The sequence below is a fragment of the Octopus sinensis genome, linkage group LG19 (genome assembly GCF_006345805.1).
Source record: "Octopus sinensis linkage group LG19, ASM634580v1, whole genome shotgun sequence".
Lineage (NCBI taxonomy): Eukaryota > Metazoa > Mollusca > Cephalopoda > Octopoda > Octopodidae > Octopus > Octopus sinensis.
The window spans coordinates 39,263,769-39,281,993 of NC_043015.1; the positions used below are offsets into that span (position 1 = coordinate 39,263,769).

The 18,225-nt window shown below is 38.1% G+C and overlaps 1 protein-coding gene across 4 annotated transcripts; it reads left to right on the forward strand.

The window, feature by feature from the left end:
- Window positions 1-372: 372 nt before the first annotated feature.
- Window positions 373-17,314, forward strand: LOC115222013 (trimethylguanosine synthase). 4 transcript variants are annotated; one of them, XM_029792126.1, is made up of 11 exons: window positions 373-484; window positions 2,558-2,656; window positions 3,576-3,759; window positions 4,602-6,024; window positions 8,550-8,646; window positions 10,650-10,799; window positions 11,208-11,869; window positions 13,049-13,180; window positions 14,275-14,491; window positions 15,279-15,357; window positions 17,200-17,314. In XM_029792126.1, exons 2-11 carry the CDS (start codon window positions 2,565-2,567, stop codon window positions 17,311-17,313), a joined length of 3,150 nt encoding a protein of 1,049 aa, XP_029647986.1. In that variant the 5' UTR covers window positions 373-484; window positions 2,558-2,564; the 3' UTR covers window position 17,314. The 4 variants fall into 4 exon arrangements, with proteins under 4 accessions (XP_029647986.1, XP_036367189.1, XP_029647985.1 ...); XM_029792125.2 differs by lacking the exon at window positions 373-484 and adding an exon at window positions 606-756; XM_036511296.1 differs by lacking the exon at window positions 3,576-3,759 and having other exon boundaries at window positions 378-484.
- The last annotated feature ends 911 nt before the right edge of the window (window positions 17,315-18,225 follow it).

Genomic DNA, 18,225 nt, shown 5'->3' on the forward strand with positions numbered 1-18,225 from the left:
AACTCCTCACACTGCCTTTTCTACAACGCCTTGTGTTCTCAAGATTTCCTCAGTTGCAAAACCGTTTCCATAGAATCCCTCCTGGGATACGCCTTGCCCAGTCCGTCAATATGATTGCTCTTCTAACGATGTATATTTCTTTACTGCCCACAAGGAACTAAACATAGAGAGGACAAACAAGGACAGACAAAGGGATTTCTAGAATCCTGTTCGTATATACCCCGGATTTGGGAGTTCCGCTCTCTCAGTTAACTGGAATAGTAATAGAACAACGACAGACGAAGGGATTAAGTCGATTACATCGACCCCAGTGCTAAACTGGTACTTAATTTATCAACTCCGAAAGGATGAAAGGCAAAGTCGACCTCGGCGGAAGAAATAAACCGGATTTGTTTTGTACGTGTTAACATATTGGTGTGACACCGGTGCAGCCCGTTTCACAATGGTTCATCGTTTGATGTTCGTCTCCCAAGAAACTCCGGAGGTAAGTTCATCGATGATTACTATAACAACAATAACAATAATGATCATCATTAATATTATTGATGCCATAGAATAATCTAATATTATTAATTTATCTGAAGTTGTCGGCCTTGGTTCTTTTTATCCTGAAAGCGATGTTGTTCAATTAATTAAGGACATCCTTTAATTGCGCACGAGGAGTGAAATTTGATAAACGAGGGGGAAAATGTGATGAAAGGACGTTCGTACAATGTAATTAAATTGAAAATAGTTTAAACTAAAAATGGGAACAAGGTAGGTCTGTTTTGTAACTTTTTTTCTCATCATCGCGCTATATAAAACATTTGTAGGGTCCTGTTAGTATATCTGCCCCGGATTTGGGAGTTCCTCACTCTCAGTTAACCGGAATAGGAATAGAAAATTAATTTCGGTCTTAGAAAATGATGCATCGAAAGAAAAGAGGGAAATAGTGGCCTAAATATGTGAAGAGAATGCCCACTACATTACGGTGCCTTTACCCGGTCGCTTTATCTGCTAGAAATAGCTGCGAAATCACATATTATCGTCGTAAATAACAGAAGGACATTGGTTAATGTAGTCCTAGATAGCTATGTAACAGAAAACAAAGTTGTCCCTAGTGGAACGCCTTTAATATAGGTCCGTTTAATGCCTGTTGACCAAGAGAAAATGAAAGTTAACGCGAGCATTTGTGCCCTCGTTTGACTTGCTAGAGCTAGCAACCTAATATTTCCCAAATCCCATATTATTATCATAAATCAGAAAGGGCAGTGGGGAATATTATAAGCATGTGAGGATTACTGAAGACTGGCTGGGAATGACCGAAATCCCTAGTACTGTCCAAGTTGATCTGGTCTGTGGTTGTAAACGAGTGAAACTTGTTTGCTGTATAAACATGTTTCTTTCATTTTAATAAACGTCTCTTTTGCAGAATAACCGAGCAAAATAAAGCAATACGTAATTATTTTTAACAGCGACGACTCAATAACATAAACATATTGTTTCTTTAGGCCTGTTTGTCTGTCCGTGTTTGTCCTCTCTGTTTAACTCCTTGTGAGTAGTAAAGAAATAGGTATTTCGTCTGCCGTTACGTTCTGAGTTCAAATTCCGCCGATGTCGACTTTGCCTTTCATCCTTTCGGGGTCGATAAATTAAGTACCAGTTACGCACTGGGGTCGATGTAATCGACTTAATCCCTTTGTCTGTACTTGTTTGTCCCCTCTGTGTTTAGTTCCTTTTGGGCAATAAAGAAATAAATAACATAAACATATTGTTCCTTTTTTTTTAAAAATTTTGTATTACGGCTGGCAAAGTAATCACAGATGCAAATAAAATACATTCGGAGATGGCAGAGGCAGACGAAGTGTATATTTATCCATTTTTATTTGTTCAGCTTGATCATCATTTCAAGGTAAAACACCGAGGAAGTGTTTTTAGACAATGTTAACAAATGCCACAAAAATGTTTCTGAAAAATTTGAAATACTGTTCAGAATGTCGTTCCACGTGCAAACATAAATTTATAGAGTTACTAGCAGCTAAGCCGGCTTCACCCGGTCTGTTTGGATGAGGTGGCTGTGATCGTTTTCGGTTAGGCATAATCTATAACAGCTTTTGTCAACCTTATCATTTCGGGTTCCCTGTTTCGATTGGAACCTCCAACTGTATGAAATTTTCCTGACCCCACCCCGTCAGAAAACAGCTTCTAAGCAACTGGTTGTTTTAATGGTGGAAGAAAGAGGAAAATTCTATTAGAAAAAGGTTTACTCGATTTTCTCAGTAAGTATGGGGGTTAGGAAAAAAATACAAACTACATTCCAATCTATGCACCTGTCTCCATATGTGTGCCATTTTTCACGCGAATCCACCCAGCCGTTTGGCTGTGAACCTCAAGACAAGAAAGAATGCAATGATTGCCCATGTTCAATTTATATTATAGATTAAACAGGGGTGGTCATCTAATGAGAGAAAAACATGTGAAGAACTGAATTCACAATATGCAGATCTAACATTACTTTCATTACCGAAAGTGAAAGTAACACACACACATTTATGTATGTACATCTTTTCTATTTCAGACCGAAAATGTACCATGAAAGGAAACCTGTTGCTGACGTGAAATTTGTGTTGGGAGACGAATCAACTGTTGAATGCCTGTTGACACGATCTGTCCTATGGTTAGTGATTCTTCGTTGTAGTCTTGAAGTTAAAACGACAGATCATTGGTTCAAATACCATTGATGTCTATTCTCTTTTGTAGTGGTAATGATTAGTAAGTGTGGATGATACAAACGATTTACACTTGTGAATTCTCTGTTTAGGTGGACCCTATTTTGTATGGCAGAAGGGATACATTGTTGCTATGCAGTGTGGGGAAACTGTGTTTCCTTAGAAGTCACCCCTTTGTGTTATAATTAACTGCTTCATATTTGTTAGAGTAAAGAAGAATTTGAGTGGCACATAAAAAGCACCATTCGAGTGTGATCGTTACCAGCGTCGCTTTACTGGCACTTGTGCCCCATGCTAGTAGGGTGCTAAGAGCACCATCCGAGCGTGATCGTTGCCAGAGTGGCTAACTAGCTTCCATGCTGGTGGAACTTAAAAGGCAACATTTGAGCGTGATTGTTACCAGCATCACCTTACTGGCACCTGTGCCGGTGGCATGTGTAAAAAGATTCAAGCGAGGTCGTTGCCAGTACCGCCTGACTGGCCCCCGTGCCTGTGGCACGTAAAAAGCACCATCTGAACGTGGCCGATGCCAGCACCCCCTTGACTAGCTTCTGTGCCGGTGGCACGTAAAAAGCACCAACTGATTGTGGCCGCTGCCAGCCTCCCCTGGCACCTGTGCCGGTGGCACCTAAAAGGCACCCACTACACTCACGGAGTGGTTGGCATTAGGAAGGGCATTCAGCTGTAGAAACTCTGCCAGATCAGACTGAAGCCTCTGGTGCAGCCTCCTGGCTTCCCAGACCCCGGTCGAACCGTCCAACCCATGCTAGCACGGAAAACGGATGTTAAACGATAATGATGATGATGATGAAATCAATAAATTTTTGAAAATGTTTAAAAAGTTGTCTTGTTATTGTTGTTATCCAGTGACAGAGGATATGATGCTGCTGATGTGGATGAAGATGATAAAAGTGTGAGCTGTAATGCAGATGATGATGATGATGATGATATTTTAGATGTGGATGATACTGAAACAGAAATGATGAAAGAAATGGGTTTGCCAAGTCAGTTTGGAAATCCTCAGAGAAATCTGGATTCTGGAATTGTGAAAGTAAGTCCCTCCCTCTCTGTACAAACTTTATATTTTGAATTACTAAACATCCACACCACACACACATATATACACCTCCAGTGCATTTTTTTCACCATAAAAATGTGAGTATTAAATTTCATATATATATATATATATATATATAACTGTCACCACTACTACATGAACCTGAAGATTGCATGGTTTAATGCACGAAAGTACTAGTTCAGTCAGAATGGACATTTAATATTCTATCGTTTCATTATCTTATATTATCTTATTATAAGATTGTAAATAAAAACTGAAAATCAGATAAAGTTGGAATTTCTTTGAGTAATATATTCTTCTATACACAATCATACACACCCATGCATGTACGTGTATATATGTATGTATATATATATATATATATATATATATATATATATATATATATATATATATATACATACATATATATATATATATATACATATATATACATACACACACATACATACACACACACACATGCATATATATAAACATGGGGATGCAAAAGTAGGTGCACAGTATCACATCAATGTTATAATACTTAATTCATTAGAATTATTAGCACATTAAATTAATTAGCTGCATTGTTGATATTTTCAGTGTCATTAATCATAATAATACTTTTATCATAATTTTTTATATTTTTGAGAAAAATAAATGAGTATTGTATATAATTGTATACCTACTTCTGCACTACCCTGTATAGATATGTTTATATATATATATATATATATACATACACACATATACATACGTGTGTATGTGTATAACTTGTGACAGTGTCCATGTTTAATCTGTGTGTGACGGTGTTCATGTTTGTTGTTTCACAGAAAGAAACAAAAACAAAGACAAAGAAGAAACCAAGAAAAAAACACAGAAAAAGGAAGAAACAAAGAAATTCCTCCAAAGAATTTGAAGATGTTGAGAAAAGTCTTGGAGAATGTTCCACGTCATTGGACACCGAGATGAGTGAAGAAAGTCAGTCGTTAATCGTTCCGGTTGAACTATTTCAGTCAATAGAACAGAACAATAGTAATTTTGATGCTGTTTGGCAAGATTATTGGTCAAATTATGGGGAATATCTGGTGTGGCATGGATGGGTCAGTAAATACCCTGACCAAATTGATGCTGATAGTTATGCTGTGCCTCCAATAGCTGAAGTGGAAGTGGTCAGCACAAACGATGGCTGTGACCTGAATAATGAGCAAGAAACAAATAATTCGGTGCCAGAGAATGGTTTTCCTTCTGATGTTGGTCAGAATTTCAATGAAAATAATAGCAACATTCTTCCACAGAATGATGAGACGAATTCTCAGTCCGAATATTTACAAAGAGATTCTGATGCAAACCATTGTTTGGAAGAAGAGAAAACTTCTAATATCAGTTTATCTAACTCTGAAGATGTTTCTGGACGTCAAGACCAATGTCCAGTTTATCAACCTTGTAGTCAACAAACCACAACAGCTGAAGAACAAATAAACCAACAAAGAACTTCTGCAGATCTTCACCAAAATGGGAATCAAGTTTGTCGTGATGGAGAAGAACTGGTGCACAATAGTGACCAACCAAATATGAATGGACATCAAGGGAATTCTAAATCTGTGTATTGGTCATACAAAACCCAAGGTCGGACTTTTGATGCAGCCGTTGAAAGCACAATGGCGCGGTGTACGGAAAGTGGAATGCTGTGTGAAGAATCTTCGAAATTTTCTGAACAACAAGGAAATTGCTCCGATTCTGCTACCGGTAACAAAGAATCTAAGCTTATTGAAATGATGCATTGCTATTCAATCAGTAAAGATCATGTTGCTAACACAGATGAACACGGTGATGTTGCTAACACAGAGAAACACGACTCTGAATTATCAACAGAAAATGGTCGAAGAAGTGATTTCAACTACAATGACATGTGGGAGAGTCTTTGGACCGAGCATTACCAAGAAAGTTATTGGTTCTATTACATACAGTTTCAAGAATCCTACGAGCGCCATTTAAATCGTCATCACCAAAATGAAGACACTGTATTAGAAGAGGTTTCCTCATCAAATAATAATCCAAAAGAGTTTAATGTAGTCTCCAATGGGACATTGTCTCATTCTAACTTTGGCAGTGTGTCCAATGGATTTCAAGAAACTCAAAGTATTGAAAATGATATTGGACATTCTGTTGTGGAGAATAATGTCGATGCAATGTCAACAGAACAATCCAGAACAGATTCAGAAGACACATTTCTTTCTCTCCAACAAAATTCTGGTGAGTGTTTCGCACATTTTATAGTTCTTGTTTTCACTAATGTCTGTATGCTGTCACATTCCGGTAAGATTATTTGGAAATTTGTCTTCTGTTGGTGGAGAGAAAATCAAGTTAATATATTTCCACAATGCTTCCATCTCAACAATTGTTTAAAGACAACTTTCAAACTGAATTCTTCAGTTATAAATCTCGCTTCTATACATTTTTGCTGTGACTTTCAGAAAACCATTCTTGTCTCCAATAATTATCATTATCATCATCATCGTCGTTTAACGTCTGCTTTCCATGCTAGCATGGGTTGGACGATTTGCCTGAGGGCTGGCGAACCAGATGGCCGCACCAGGCTCCAGTCTTGATTTGGCAGAGTTTCCACAGCTGGATGCCCTTCCTAACGCCAACCACTCTGAGAGTGTAGTGGGTGCTTTTACATGCCACCGGCACGGGGGCCAGTCAGGCGGTACTGGCAACAGTCACAGAAAATCGTGTTTTTTTTTTTTTTTATTAATAGCAATTAATTATTTCACTAATTGTTTCAAATGTTTTTACTGTGTTTCTGATATCTGATCGCTTTGCAAATGCTCTGTTTCCTGTCTGCTACTATGGTTCTGCTGCAACATAATATATTCCATAGTTTTGAATTTGGTAATTCTTAAACTTTTTAACATGGTATTAGAATTAGAAGAAGGTATATTTCCTGAAGATAAAAGTATTTTTCTATAGAAAATTTACAGGAGAGCAGACATTAACTGGATCCAATGTCTACTGTCCTGGAATTAATCAGAATCGACTAATTCTGGAATGCTTCCTATTATTTATCCGATTCAGGAGCACCAGCTCAGACATGTTCGATTTTCCGAGTTAGACCCTGCTTAAAATGTCCTCTTTACTGAGGATCCAGATGGGTTGATAGCTCGTGTTGGCCGACCACATGTCACATGGTCATATCGGATGAGGAGTCTATCTTGTGGAGATGGATACTGACTGGGACTCTACTCAATGGATCTCCCAAAAGGACCTGGGAATATACCACCAACAGATGGTGGATGCTGCAACATACTCCTGTGGTATATGACCCCCCCACATTCTGACCTTACCCGACTTATTCTTCCTAAACTGAGTTCTATGATAATTATTTCTGACATTATGAGGAAATAAGATTGTAGAATGAGGCGGAATACAGTTGAGTGATTGGACATATGTCAACCGACAGGCGTCAATGGCCTGTCAGTTGACTTTGATGGACAACGTGACGAAATGTCAAGGGAGATAACCAGGACATTTCACTTTTTTTTTTAAGTCTCCATTTCCAATTATAGGAATTTCTTATAGAAACATCAGGTCCCGATTTCGCTATTTTATTTCATTGTTGTTGTTGTTCCTGGGTTACCTCAAAGCTAACCTTATTGGGATTGAACAGAGAATAGGGGATATATCTAATGACACATGGTTGTGATGCATGTGCCTGGTGTACCCTTATCAGCCGGGTAGTCATGATGGGTATATCAGGCTTTGTATATTTGTACCCCAGCATCACTTTGATGGTGTGCACAGTTCTCTCATTCAATAATAACGGTTTCAGATTTCTGCACAAGGCCTGTAATTTTGGGAGAGTGAGCTTGTTGATGTGTTCAACTGGTACTCATTTTTTGATGCCCAAAGGATGAAAGGCAGAGTGGACCACAGTGTAATTTGAACTCAAAACATAATAATAATAATGATAATAATTAGCATGTGATACAAAAACCTTTTCTCTGCCTCCACTACTTCTTATCTCTTCACTTACACTTACCCTCTCACCCATTCCCTATCCCTCACTTGGCCTCATCATCATTTAGTGTCTGTTTTCCATGCCAGCATTGGGTTAGATGGTTTCACTGGAGATGGCAAGGCTGGAGAGCTGCACCGGGCTCCATTGTCTGTTCTGGCTTGGTTTCTATGTTTAGATGCGCTTCCCAATGCCAGCCACTCCATAGAATGTTGTGGGTGCCTTTTGCATGTCTTCGGCTCTGGCCATGAGTCTGATGTCACTTGGTTTGACATGTCTTCCCAAGCACAGTAAACCTGCCAAAGGTCTTTAGTCACTTGTCATCAGCACCGAGAGACTCAACATCCAAAGATCAGGCTTCATCATCTCTTCTTATGTCTTTCTGGGTCTTGCAAATTTTACTCAACTCATGTCTTGAGAGGGCCACCCTCACACTTCTCCACCACCATTATTATCACTTTCCATTTCCACCCTGGCCCCTCTCAACCCCTCTTCTACAATGTAAGTAGCCATGGAGTCCCTTTACAGCAAGAAACCTGTTCTGTTCTGAACCCTCCTTTCATACTTTGACCCTTCGTCTCCTAGCATAAAGCTCCCGCCTTCTTTACTGTAGCCCCACTCAGTCCAAGGAGATTTTAGTCTTCCAGGCTGCATGGTGACCACACTAGTGCTGGTCAAGGTTAAATAGTGATGATGATGATGATGATGCTATAAAAATCTTTGATGTACAAGTTATTGGTTGTATATTTTATTATTGCAGATTTTTGTGAAAGTAAAGAAACCTGTTTGGAGAAGATGAATAATGAAGAGGATGAGGATAAACCACCTGAAGAATTACCAACAAAATCGGTTAAATGGTCAGTTGTTGTTGTTATTATAAGTTTGGTTTCCATTTCTTGCTGAGTGTCTTCCCGACGCCTAGGGCAAAGAAACTCTCTGTATATATTGATAGGCCACTAAAATAAAGACAGCATGTTGTTCATTTACAGAATCTAAATAAAGTCATGTAAAAAAATAAAATTCATCATCATCATCATCATCATTTAACGTCTATTTTCCCTGCTGGCATGGGTTGGACGGTTTGACAGGAACTGCCAAGGCCAAGGGCTGCTTCAGATTCCATCGTCTGTTTTGGGATGGTTTCTACTGCTGGATGCCCTTCCTAACACCAACCACTCCACATATTGTACCAGGTGCTTTTTACATGGCACCAGCATCCACACCAACACGTTTTACTTGACACCTTGGTTTTAGTATCTCAATTCTGTAGTGGTGGGCAGGTCTTCCCAAGTACAACACTGGACCACATACCTCAGTTCTCTGTCATCTCCTTTGTAAGGCTCAGCATTTTGAGATTAGCCTTTAATACTTTATTCCAAGTCTTCCTGGGTCTCCCTCTTCCACAACTTCCCTCCACATCTTTATGCAACTCTCCTTATCCATCTGCATCAAATGACCAAACCAGCTCTGTCTCTTCTCTTGCACACTGCATCGGATTCCTCTTCTACTGAACTTCTCCCTCAATTGCACAATCAGCTTCATTTCTCTCCACCCTTCTCACGTCCTCCACATTCAGGACCCACATCTCACTACCGTGCAGCATCACACTTCATACAATCTTCCCTTCACTCAGAGAGAGGAGAGAGACCTTTGGCTGCCAACAGAGGTAAAAAAAAGCTCTGAACTTTCTCCATCCTATTCTTATTCTAGCAATTACACTTTCTCTACTTCCTCCTCCACTGCTAATTAGGTCACCAAGGTCGCATAAATTATTTACGACTTCCAGAAAGCCTCCAGGACATTTAACGAAATTAGTTTCCCATGTATCTGGCGTCTTAATGGCTCCAATACATCTTCCACATATGAACACTTCTTTCTCTGTTGACCTTCCAACTATTCCACTGCTTATTATTATGTTGTTTTAGTTGTCGTTTATGTTCTGAGTTCAAATCCCACCCCGTCACCTTTATCATTCCTCCTTCCTAAGTCTATAAAATAAAGTACCAATTCTGTACAGTTTTACTTCCCACTCTTTAACAAACTAAAAATGTTAGAATTCTATATTTATATATATATATATAATAAATATTATTATTTGAGGGAATATAAATCCAAACTTACAGGGAAAAAAAATTCAATTTAGAAATACTAAATCAAATTTTGCACAATATAATATATATATATATATAAAAAATTAGAAAAAAACCCAATTTTTATCAATTCAAAATGAACAATTAAATTACACCATCTAGAAAATGACATGTAATAGAAATATTAAAATTAAAATATCAATGATTAAGTAAATTGCAAAAAAAAAAGTAAAAACGTATATAATATATATATATATATATGTATGTATCTATGTATGTCTGAGTTTGTTTTTCTCCCCTCCACTGTTTGACGATTGGTGCTGGTTTGTTTACATCCCCATAGCTTGTTGACATGACTGGGTCTTCTGCCCTACTGTATTTTGCCAAACAACCCAGTCATTTATCATCTCTTCTTTGTCCCAAGTCTTCCCCTTCCAAAGATCCTTTTCACATTGAGCAAGCACCACTTCTTTACACACTTTGGTCCCTCTCTAAATTCATCACGTATCCATAGCAACACTGTCTCCTCTCTTGTACCCCTTTATACTTACTTTTTCTCTCAGTTCCTTTTTTTTATTCTTCACAAGTCCTCCATATCCACAGCCTTACACTACATCCCTGTTTCACGACCCACACTACACCAATGGCTGTTGATCAGTAAATTTGACACCAAATTTTTACTACTTTTCAAAGAATTATTTTTAAGTGCTGAAACTATTTGTGTTCTTTCAAGACTGAATGTTGTATGATTCTATCTTTGAACCAATCAGTTCACTGGTGAAAGAGTCTGATAAACTCCACGAAGAATTCAAACTGGAACCAACAGCTGACTCACAGCTGGATTGCACAGCAGAGGGATCTTCCATGATGGAAACTTTAGACAGTCTGGGATTTAATATGTTCCAGGAAAATTCTGCTCGGTAAGGATATATCATTGTAGTTCTTCACCTCTTTATAGTGAAGGCCACATTTATGGCAAATCAGCCCCTCCCCCCCCCTGTTTTGTTTAAAAGATTTAAAATCAAATATAATCTTCAATACATTAAGGCCTTTTTTAACATTGACTCAATAATAGACTGTTGCAACATTTTGGTTTTCTCTCATTAAAAGACCCTGCAAAGAAAAAAAAAAACAAACTTTTCTCCCTTTCATCATAATTCTTCGTATTGATAGAGCTGCAAACTATTTCAAGAATTCTCCTTTAAAGGTTTCCATTCTTCCATATTTTTATGTTCTAAGAACAAAAGTGTCTGTTTTATGTGTTGTTTCCTTGGTTGAACTAATCTAAAATCTTTGTTGTATTTTATACATTTCTTTACTATTTGCAGAAAAGCTACTGTTTCCTCAATTCAGTGGCGTCTTCATCCGAATACTTTGAGGCATTATTCTAAAGTAAATACTGGAAAACAACCGGTTCACATTTACTTTGATGATGATGATGATGAGGAGGAGGAGGATGTTGATAATGGTGATGATGAAATGAGAGAAAAATTCACTGACAAAGTTGAAGAACTCGAGAAAAACAAAGTGGTTCAGAAAGTGAAAAAGTTTCTCTCTGGAATTGAACCTTTAACGGACAAAGCAGCAAATCTTGGGAATGAAGAGAAACTCCATTCTTCAGATTGTCCTGAAAATGATTCTGTTCCATCTGCTGAAACCAAAATTGAAACTCAAATTCCAGACCCCTTGGATTGTGTAAAAAATAGTGAAGGAGTCAGTGATACTCCTAGTGAGACAACACCATCTTGTGAGGATTCTGTTGCAAAACAAGGGGTACATTTTGTAGACACTGTGAAACCAAATTCATCAACTGAAGGTTCTGACGAGAAATGTCTGCAGAAATTAAAACCTTCGGCTGGCAAAAGTAAAAAACAAAAACAGAAAATGGATATTCCAGCTGAGATATTGGAAGACCAGACATTAAGAAAATATTGGTCTCAAAGATTCCGATTGTTCTCCAGATTTAATAAAGGAGTCAAATTACACAAAGGTAATTAGTTTCTGTTTTGTATATTACTGGTGTGGAATAGAAAAGCAGAAACCTAATTAAAGGTTTGTGTGTGTATGTGGTATATGTAAAGAATGGCAATTCAGGATTCCTGGAAGGATGTTGCTGTCTTGCTAATCCATCTCATCTATGTCAGTTGCAGAAGAACAGTCATATATAATGGCGAGGAAGATTTTATACAACTCTAAAATTTAACCCTTAAGTGATAAGCATTAGGTCTCTAGTCTGGGGATAACTTCTTCCCAACAAACTAAGAGTCCCTGGAATATGTTGGGGGTTGGGGGCTGGCCTCTCCCTGAAGATTGACTATAATTTTAAATCAAATTTATTTCAATTGAATTTAAACTTAATTGTAATTCGAATTTAATTGTAGCCATGAAACGTACGTAGTGTTTTTATATATTATATTATATTTTTATCATTCACTTTATACTTTTTGAGATCTAGTTATAAGTTATATATTTAAAAAAAAATCATATATATTTATTATTTGTTATTTATGTATTGGTTTATGTCTATCACTGTTTGAGTTGCCTAATAGTGGTTTTATCTCTAATTTATATTTTATATATTTATACTGTGAAATTTGATTTAATAATAAATTGAATTTTTCCCTGTAAGTTTGGAGTTATACTCCCTAATATTATATATATATATATATATATATTCCAAGAAAGTTAGAGGTTGTGAATCCAACCCACTAAGGGATAATATCTATCCAATATACTGCCGGTAGAATACCCAGTTATTAATACACAAGTGTTTTTTATTGCATTGCAATTACATTACCGAGTGTGCTAAATGGGTGAAGGTAAAGAGATATTTTACCATTAATTTAGAGAGCAATAAGAAAATGGAGGGGATCAATAGGTGGTTCATCAACTTTTAGACATTATATTATGTCAACTTATTTATTTACTAAAATGACAATTACAAGACTATACATACATGTATAACATGTTGTATGTATATTCTTATAATTATCATTTTAGTAAATAAATAAGTTGACATAATATAATGTCTAAAAGTTGATGAACCACCTATTGATCCCCTCCATTTTCTTATTGCTCTCTCTCTCTATATATATCCATTCAAATATATAAAAACACTACGCTCATTGTTATATCAGGAGATTAATTGTGATATTTCCAATGCTTTTAGACAGTTGGTTCTCGGTGACCCCAGAGAAGATTGCTGAATACGTGGCTGAGCGATGTCGTTGCGATGTTGTTGTGGATGGTTTCTGTGGTGTAGGAGGCAATGCTATTCAGTTTGCCTTCACCTGTCAATATGGTAAGAATGGCTTTATTTTATTTTACTCCCATTTCAACACTTCACGTCTAGTTTTGTTCCTGAGCTGGGAAGCAGTTGATTAGTGGTTTCAGCTGGAAATTTCTTGGGGAAAATTGTGTATCGCTTTAGGTTTTGGTTTCAAATCCTGCCTAGGTCAACTTTGCCTTTCATCTAACTTGGATTGATAAAATTTAATACCAGTCATGTACTGGGGTCAGTGCCATCAACTGTTCCCTGTGATTAAAATTTGTAGACATGTTACTTTATTAGAAATAATAGTAAATTGTCAGAATTTAGGTGTTTTCACTCAATAAACACTCACAATTCCATGCCCCACTTAAAAAAAAAAAGTTTTAGATCTCATGTCCAACCGCAAATTTCCCAAGCCCCACCTGTGGGGCATATTTGCCCCATGTTGGGAATCACTGCCCCAACCCATCCAGGGCAGTATTCTTGCTTCATTAGGAAAAAATTAATTGGCAACATTTGTTTTGGCTCTTTATGTTCTGAGTTCAAATTCAAGTGAGGTCACCTTTTGGTTTTGATAAAATAAAATACTCCTAAAGTACTGGGCTCAGTGTTATCAAGTAGCTGCTCCCTTCTACATCAAAATTACCGGCCTTGTGCTTAAACTATCATTAATTATTATTACAGTAATCCCTTGACTATCGTGGGTGTTACCTTCCAAAACCCTCCGCCATAGGTGAAATTACACAAAGTAGAAACAGTACTGCACTGTATATTTTTTAAAAATTATTTTTATAATTTGTATATATTTATTTGATTATAAATGCAAAACACCACCACGGAGGAACCAACATAAGATTAAATAATAAACCGCGTTTTGAGTTCAAATTCCCGCCGAGGACGACTTTGCCTTTCATCCTTTCGGGGTTGATTAAATAAGTACCAGTTACGTACTGGGGTCGATGTAATCGACTTAATCCCTTTGTCTGTCCCCTCTATGTTTAGCCCCCTGTGTGCAATAAATAAACCACGATAAGTGAACCGCAATATGGCGAGGGGTTACCGTATCATGAAAACACAAGATCTTGGTTGTCCTAAGGGGGTTTATCTTTTGCTTCTCTCCCCAGTCATTGCCATTGACATCGATCCAGTGAAAGTAGGATACGCACAGCACAATGCGGAATTGTATGGTGTTGCTGACCGTATTGAATTCATCGTTGGAGATTTTCTACAAGTAGTCCCTCACTTGAATGCTGTTGATGTTGTGTACCTGGACCCACCTTGGGGTGGACCAAACTATTTGACTGCCGATGTGTTTGATGTTGAGACCATGGAACTCAAAGCATATCCTTCATTTGATCTATTTATTTATTTATCGATTGTCCATGTTGAATGCTTGTGCTTTTGTTTATGTTAGTGAGGGTTGATTTGGTTTGCAAAGTCATACAATTGTTTGTATTATTATTATTATTGTTGTTTTTATTATTAAGTGCCAGTCATATACTGGGGTCAAGCTGATTGACTTCTCCCTCCCCTCGAAAATTTCTGGCCCTATACCAACATGTGAAACCATTATTGTACCAGTGGAACACTGGGGTTGATGTAATCAACAAGCCCCTTGACCCAAATTTCAAGCCTTGTGCCTATAGTAGAAAGGATTATTATTATTATTTGTCTCACCCATGCTAGCAGGGAAGACAGATGTTAAACGATGATGATGATGATGATTATGGTAGCAAGCTGGCGGAATCATTAGCATGGTGGACGAAATGCTTAGCAGTATTTCATGTCTTCACATTCTGGGTTCAAATTCTGCCGAGGTCGACTTTGCCTTTATTACATTATCAAGCATGTCCTTTGCTTTTTTAAAAAAAAGTGTAATGCGAGATTAGGCTGCTATTTCTAGCATGCTGAGTGGTTGTATAGCTGCTTTGTGTTGGGTTTGTGAGACCCAATTGTGTTTTTTTGTTGGTATCAAAAGAAAAAAAACCAGTAACATTATTTTAGGGTTAGGGTTAAAAACACCTCTTTTCTATAGAAATAAATAAAGTTTCAATATTCCTTGTTTCCATCACTTCACTTTCAGCTAAAAGTAAGAAACATCGTTTATTTCACCTTAATTCTTCAGTACTTCAGACATATTTGCTGCAGCCAGAAAGGTGACCAATAATGTTGCATTTTCTGCCCCTCGCAACACCAGTACAGAGCAGGTATAATTACTTTATCTATTTAACTCTTAATTACATGTAGATGATTATTATTATTATTTGCTGATAATTGCAATTTTGAGCTTTACGAATTGCCAAACAGGTGGGTCTAAACATCATCATAACATGTCCATTTCTCCATGTTCCTAGGGTTGGTCAAGTCTTTTTCAGGCACAGCAACTGACCACTTGTGGTCTTCATGACATTCACCTGCTATCTTGTACTTGTGATGGTGTTCACCCAGGGTGGGTTGAGCCGGCTTCTTCTCTGGTCCTGACAGCATCACGAACCATGGTGGCCCACGCTTGACGGTCCTGTGCGAGGTCACTGGAGACAGCGAGCCATTCGTGGTTCCATCTGCACAGACCGACCACCTGCGGACCGGATAGTTTGGAGAGGTCCTCCTTTACTGTCATTGCCCAGGTCTTCAGCTGCCCCCCCCCCGTGTGTTTGCACCAGTTGGGAAGTGGAGGTGGGAGGAGGACATCGCGAATCAGCTCACTCTCTGGACACTGGGCTGCATGACCGAACCACCTTAAGCGCCGTTATAGAAACACCAAAGGGAGGGGCCAGAGATGCATTCCTCTCCTGTACAATCTGCCCACATTGATTACTTTATCCACCTCAAAATATGCCATTTGCATCTTTGCTCCAGCTAGGTCTCCTCTCTCTTTCATTCCTTCACTCTAACCCAGTGACCCCTCTACAGCTTTCCAGAAAAATGCATGTCCCACCGGTGGTTGGAAACAAAGGATTTTATTTTTAATATTCTATCACAGTTATTTGATACAAAAGAATCTACCAGTAACTTTTAAGTACCGAGTACCAAAAGAAAGTACATTACTAAGAAAAAAAAAGTGAATGTCTTTGAGAACTTTGTGCCTGGCAACTCTGGCAGATTTCCTTGATTTGAGGAGACAATTTCGTTAGCATCAGCTGTAGCATTAGAACAGCGCTATACTGTAGCATTTGGCTGGAGGGACTGGTTTAGCTAGGCTGTATATAAGTGTAGTATGTTTGCTGTGATAAAACGGTTTTCACAGTTCCATCTCCCACTTAAAAGAAAAAGTTTTAGATCCCATGTCCCACCGCAAATTTTCCAAACGCCACCTATGGGGCATATTTGCCCCACGTTGGGAATCACTGCTCTAACCCGTCCAGGGGATTGTGGTGATCCCTGCTGTACTCTTTTGCCACAACTTTCTCGCACTCTTTCTTCTGTTGGCCTGCTTGCTTAGCCAGCGGGGTGGCGTCATTTGAAGGCTAATACAATGCGAAGCGCTTTGTGACCAGCGACGTGTAACAACATCTGATAGCCTGGTCGGTCACGGTGATATATATATATATATATAGCCACTAAATAGTTGTTCTGATTTGTATGACGAATGTTTTTGCTGAGAGAAGAGTCAAGTATGTGACTTGTGGAGAGACCCAGCATGATTCAGAAGTAGTTTAAGTCGGTCATTTTCTGTCTGTGGAAGAAATAATGACAAAGATTTGTTTGTATTTGTCCAAAGTCTCAGAGTATTGACTAAAACGATATCAAGATTACTTCAACAGATCTTTGAGAAAAATATCCTCAAACACTGTTTTGCATCATGATGTAAGATGTTTCAGCCAACATGCAACTCTATGAAATCTACTATAAATTCCTGTGAGGTCAAGAACCCAGATCATCAGTAACATTTCTATGGAAATCTTGTCTCCCAAAACTTGACAAAAATGTTTCCTCTCTCAAATCTTTATTCTCTTTCAGTTTATTGGATAATTTTTTTCGTTGTTGTATTTCCTGCTCTAAAAACAAAAATGATTAAATTTTACATTTTTTTCCCCCTTTTATTTCAGTTGTGTAAATTAGCAGGAGAACATGGTAAAGTGGAGATTGAACAAAATATTCTCAACAACAAAGTGAAGACAATCACTGCGTATTACGGAGAGTTGATTGTGGAAAGGAAGTGAGGAAGCATCGAGTGTTATTTCACTTCTGGCGAACTTTACCAAGACCCCCGTCCACTTGTCCCATCACCAACCCACCTGCCCCTGCTTGTGCCTCATTTCACACCTACATATTACAACTCATGACCTATTGGCTTACTGACACACTCACACACACACACATATATAAATGTATATGATTACACATCACTTGAGCATTAGACTAATTGCTGAAACCTTGTACACACAGGACATCTTTATCAATTGCTTGGTCCACCTTTCATTTCATATTCCATAATAGTTTTTCTTTCTTTCAGTTAGATTTTGTATATATTTGGGTGACAAATGTGTATGTATATATATATCATGATAAAGATAAACATCTCATAGACCTATCAGCCTTAATTACAATTCACCAACCTGAAGGGTTTCATTTGGTATTAAATGCTTTTGGTAAAACATAAACATCTCAAAGTCCCCTTTTTTGTGTGCAATAAAATAAAATAAAATAAAAGCAATAATTGTAGAAATCATTTATGTTTATGTTGAATCTCTCTTCTCCACTCACCTCCCCTCTTTCTTTCTCACTCTCTAAATATATATGATCGTTACCAGTGGCGCCTTACTGGCACTTGTGCCTGTGCTACTAGGGTGCCAAGAGCACCATCCGAGCGTGATCGTTGCCAGAGCAACCAACTGGCTCCATGCTGGTGACACGTAAAAGGGTACCATTTGAGTGTGATCGTTACCAGCGTCGCCTTACTGGCACTTGTGCCCGTGCTACTAGGGTGCCAAGAGCACCATCTGAGCGTGATCATTACCAGAGCAGCCAACTGGCTCCGTACCAGTGACACGTAAAAGGGTACCATTCGAGCGTGATCGTTACCAATGTCACCTTACTGGCACCTGTGCCGGTGGCATGTGTAAAAAGATTTG

Bases quoted from the DNA above. Each gene is read 5' to 3' on its own strand.
- LOC115222013 (XM_029792125.2), top strand. The intron at 3,760-4,601 runs GTAAGTCCCTCC...GTTGTTTCACAG, and splicing joins TGGATTCTGGAATTGTGAAA to AAAGAAACAAAAACAAAGAC. The intron at 10,800-11,207 runs GTAAGGATATAT...TACTATTTGCAG, and splicing joins TTCCAGGAAAATTCTGCTCG to AAAAGCTACTGTTTCCTCAA.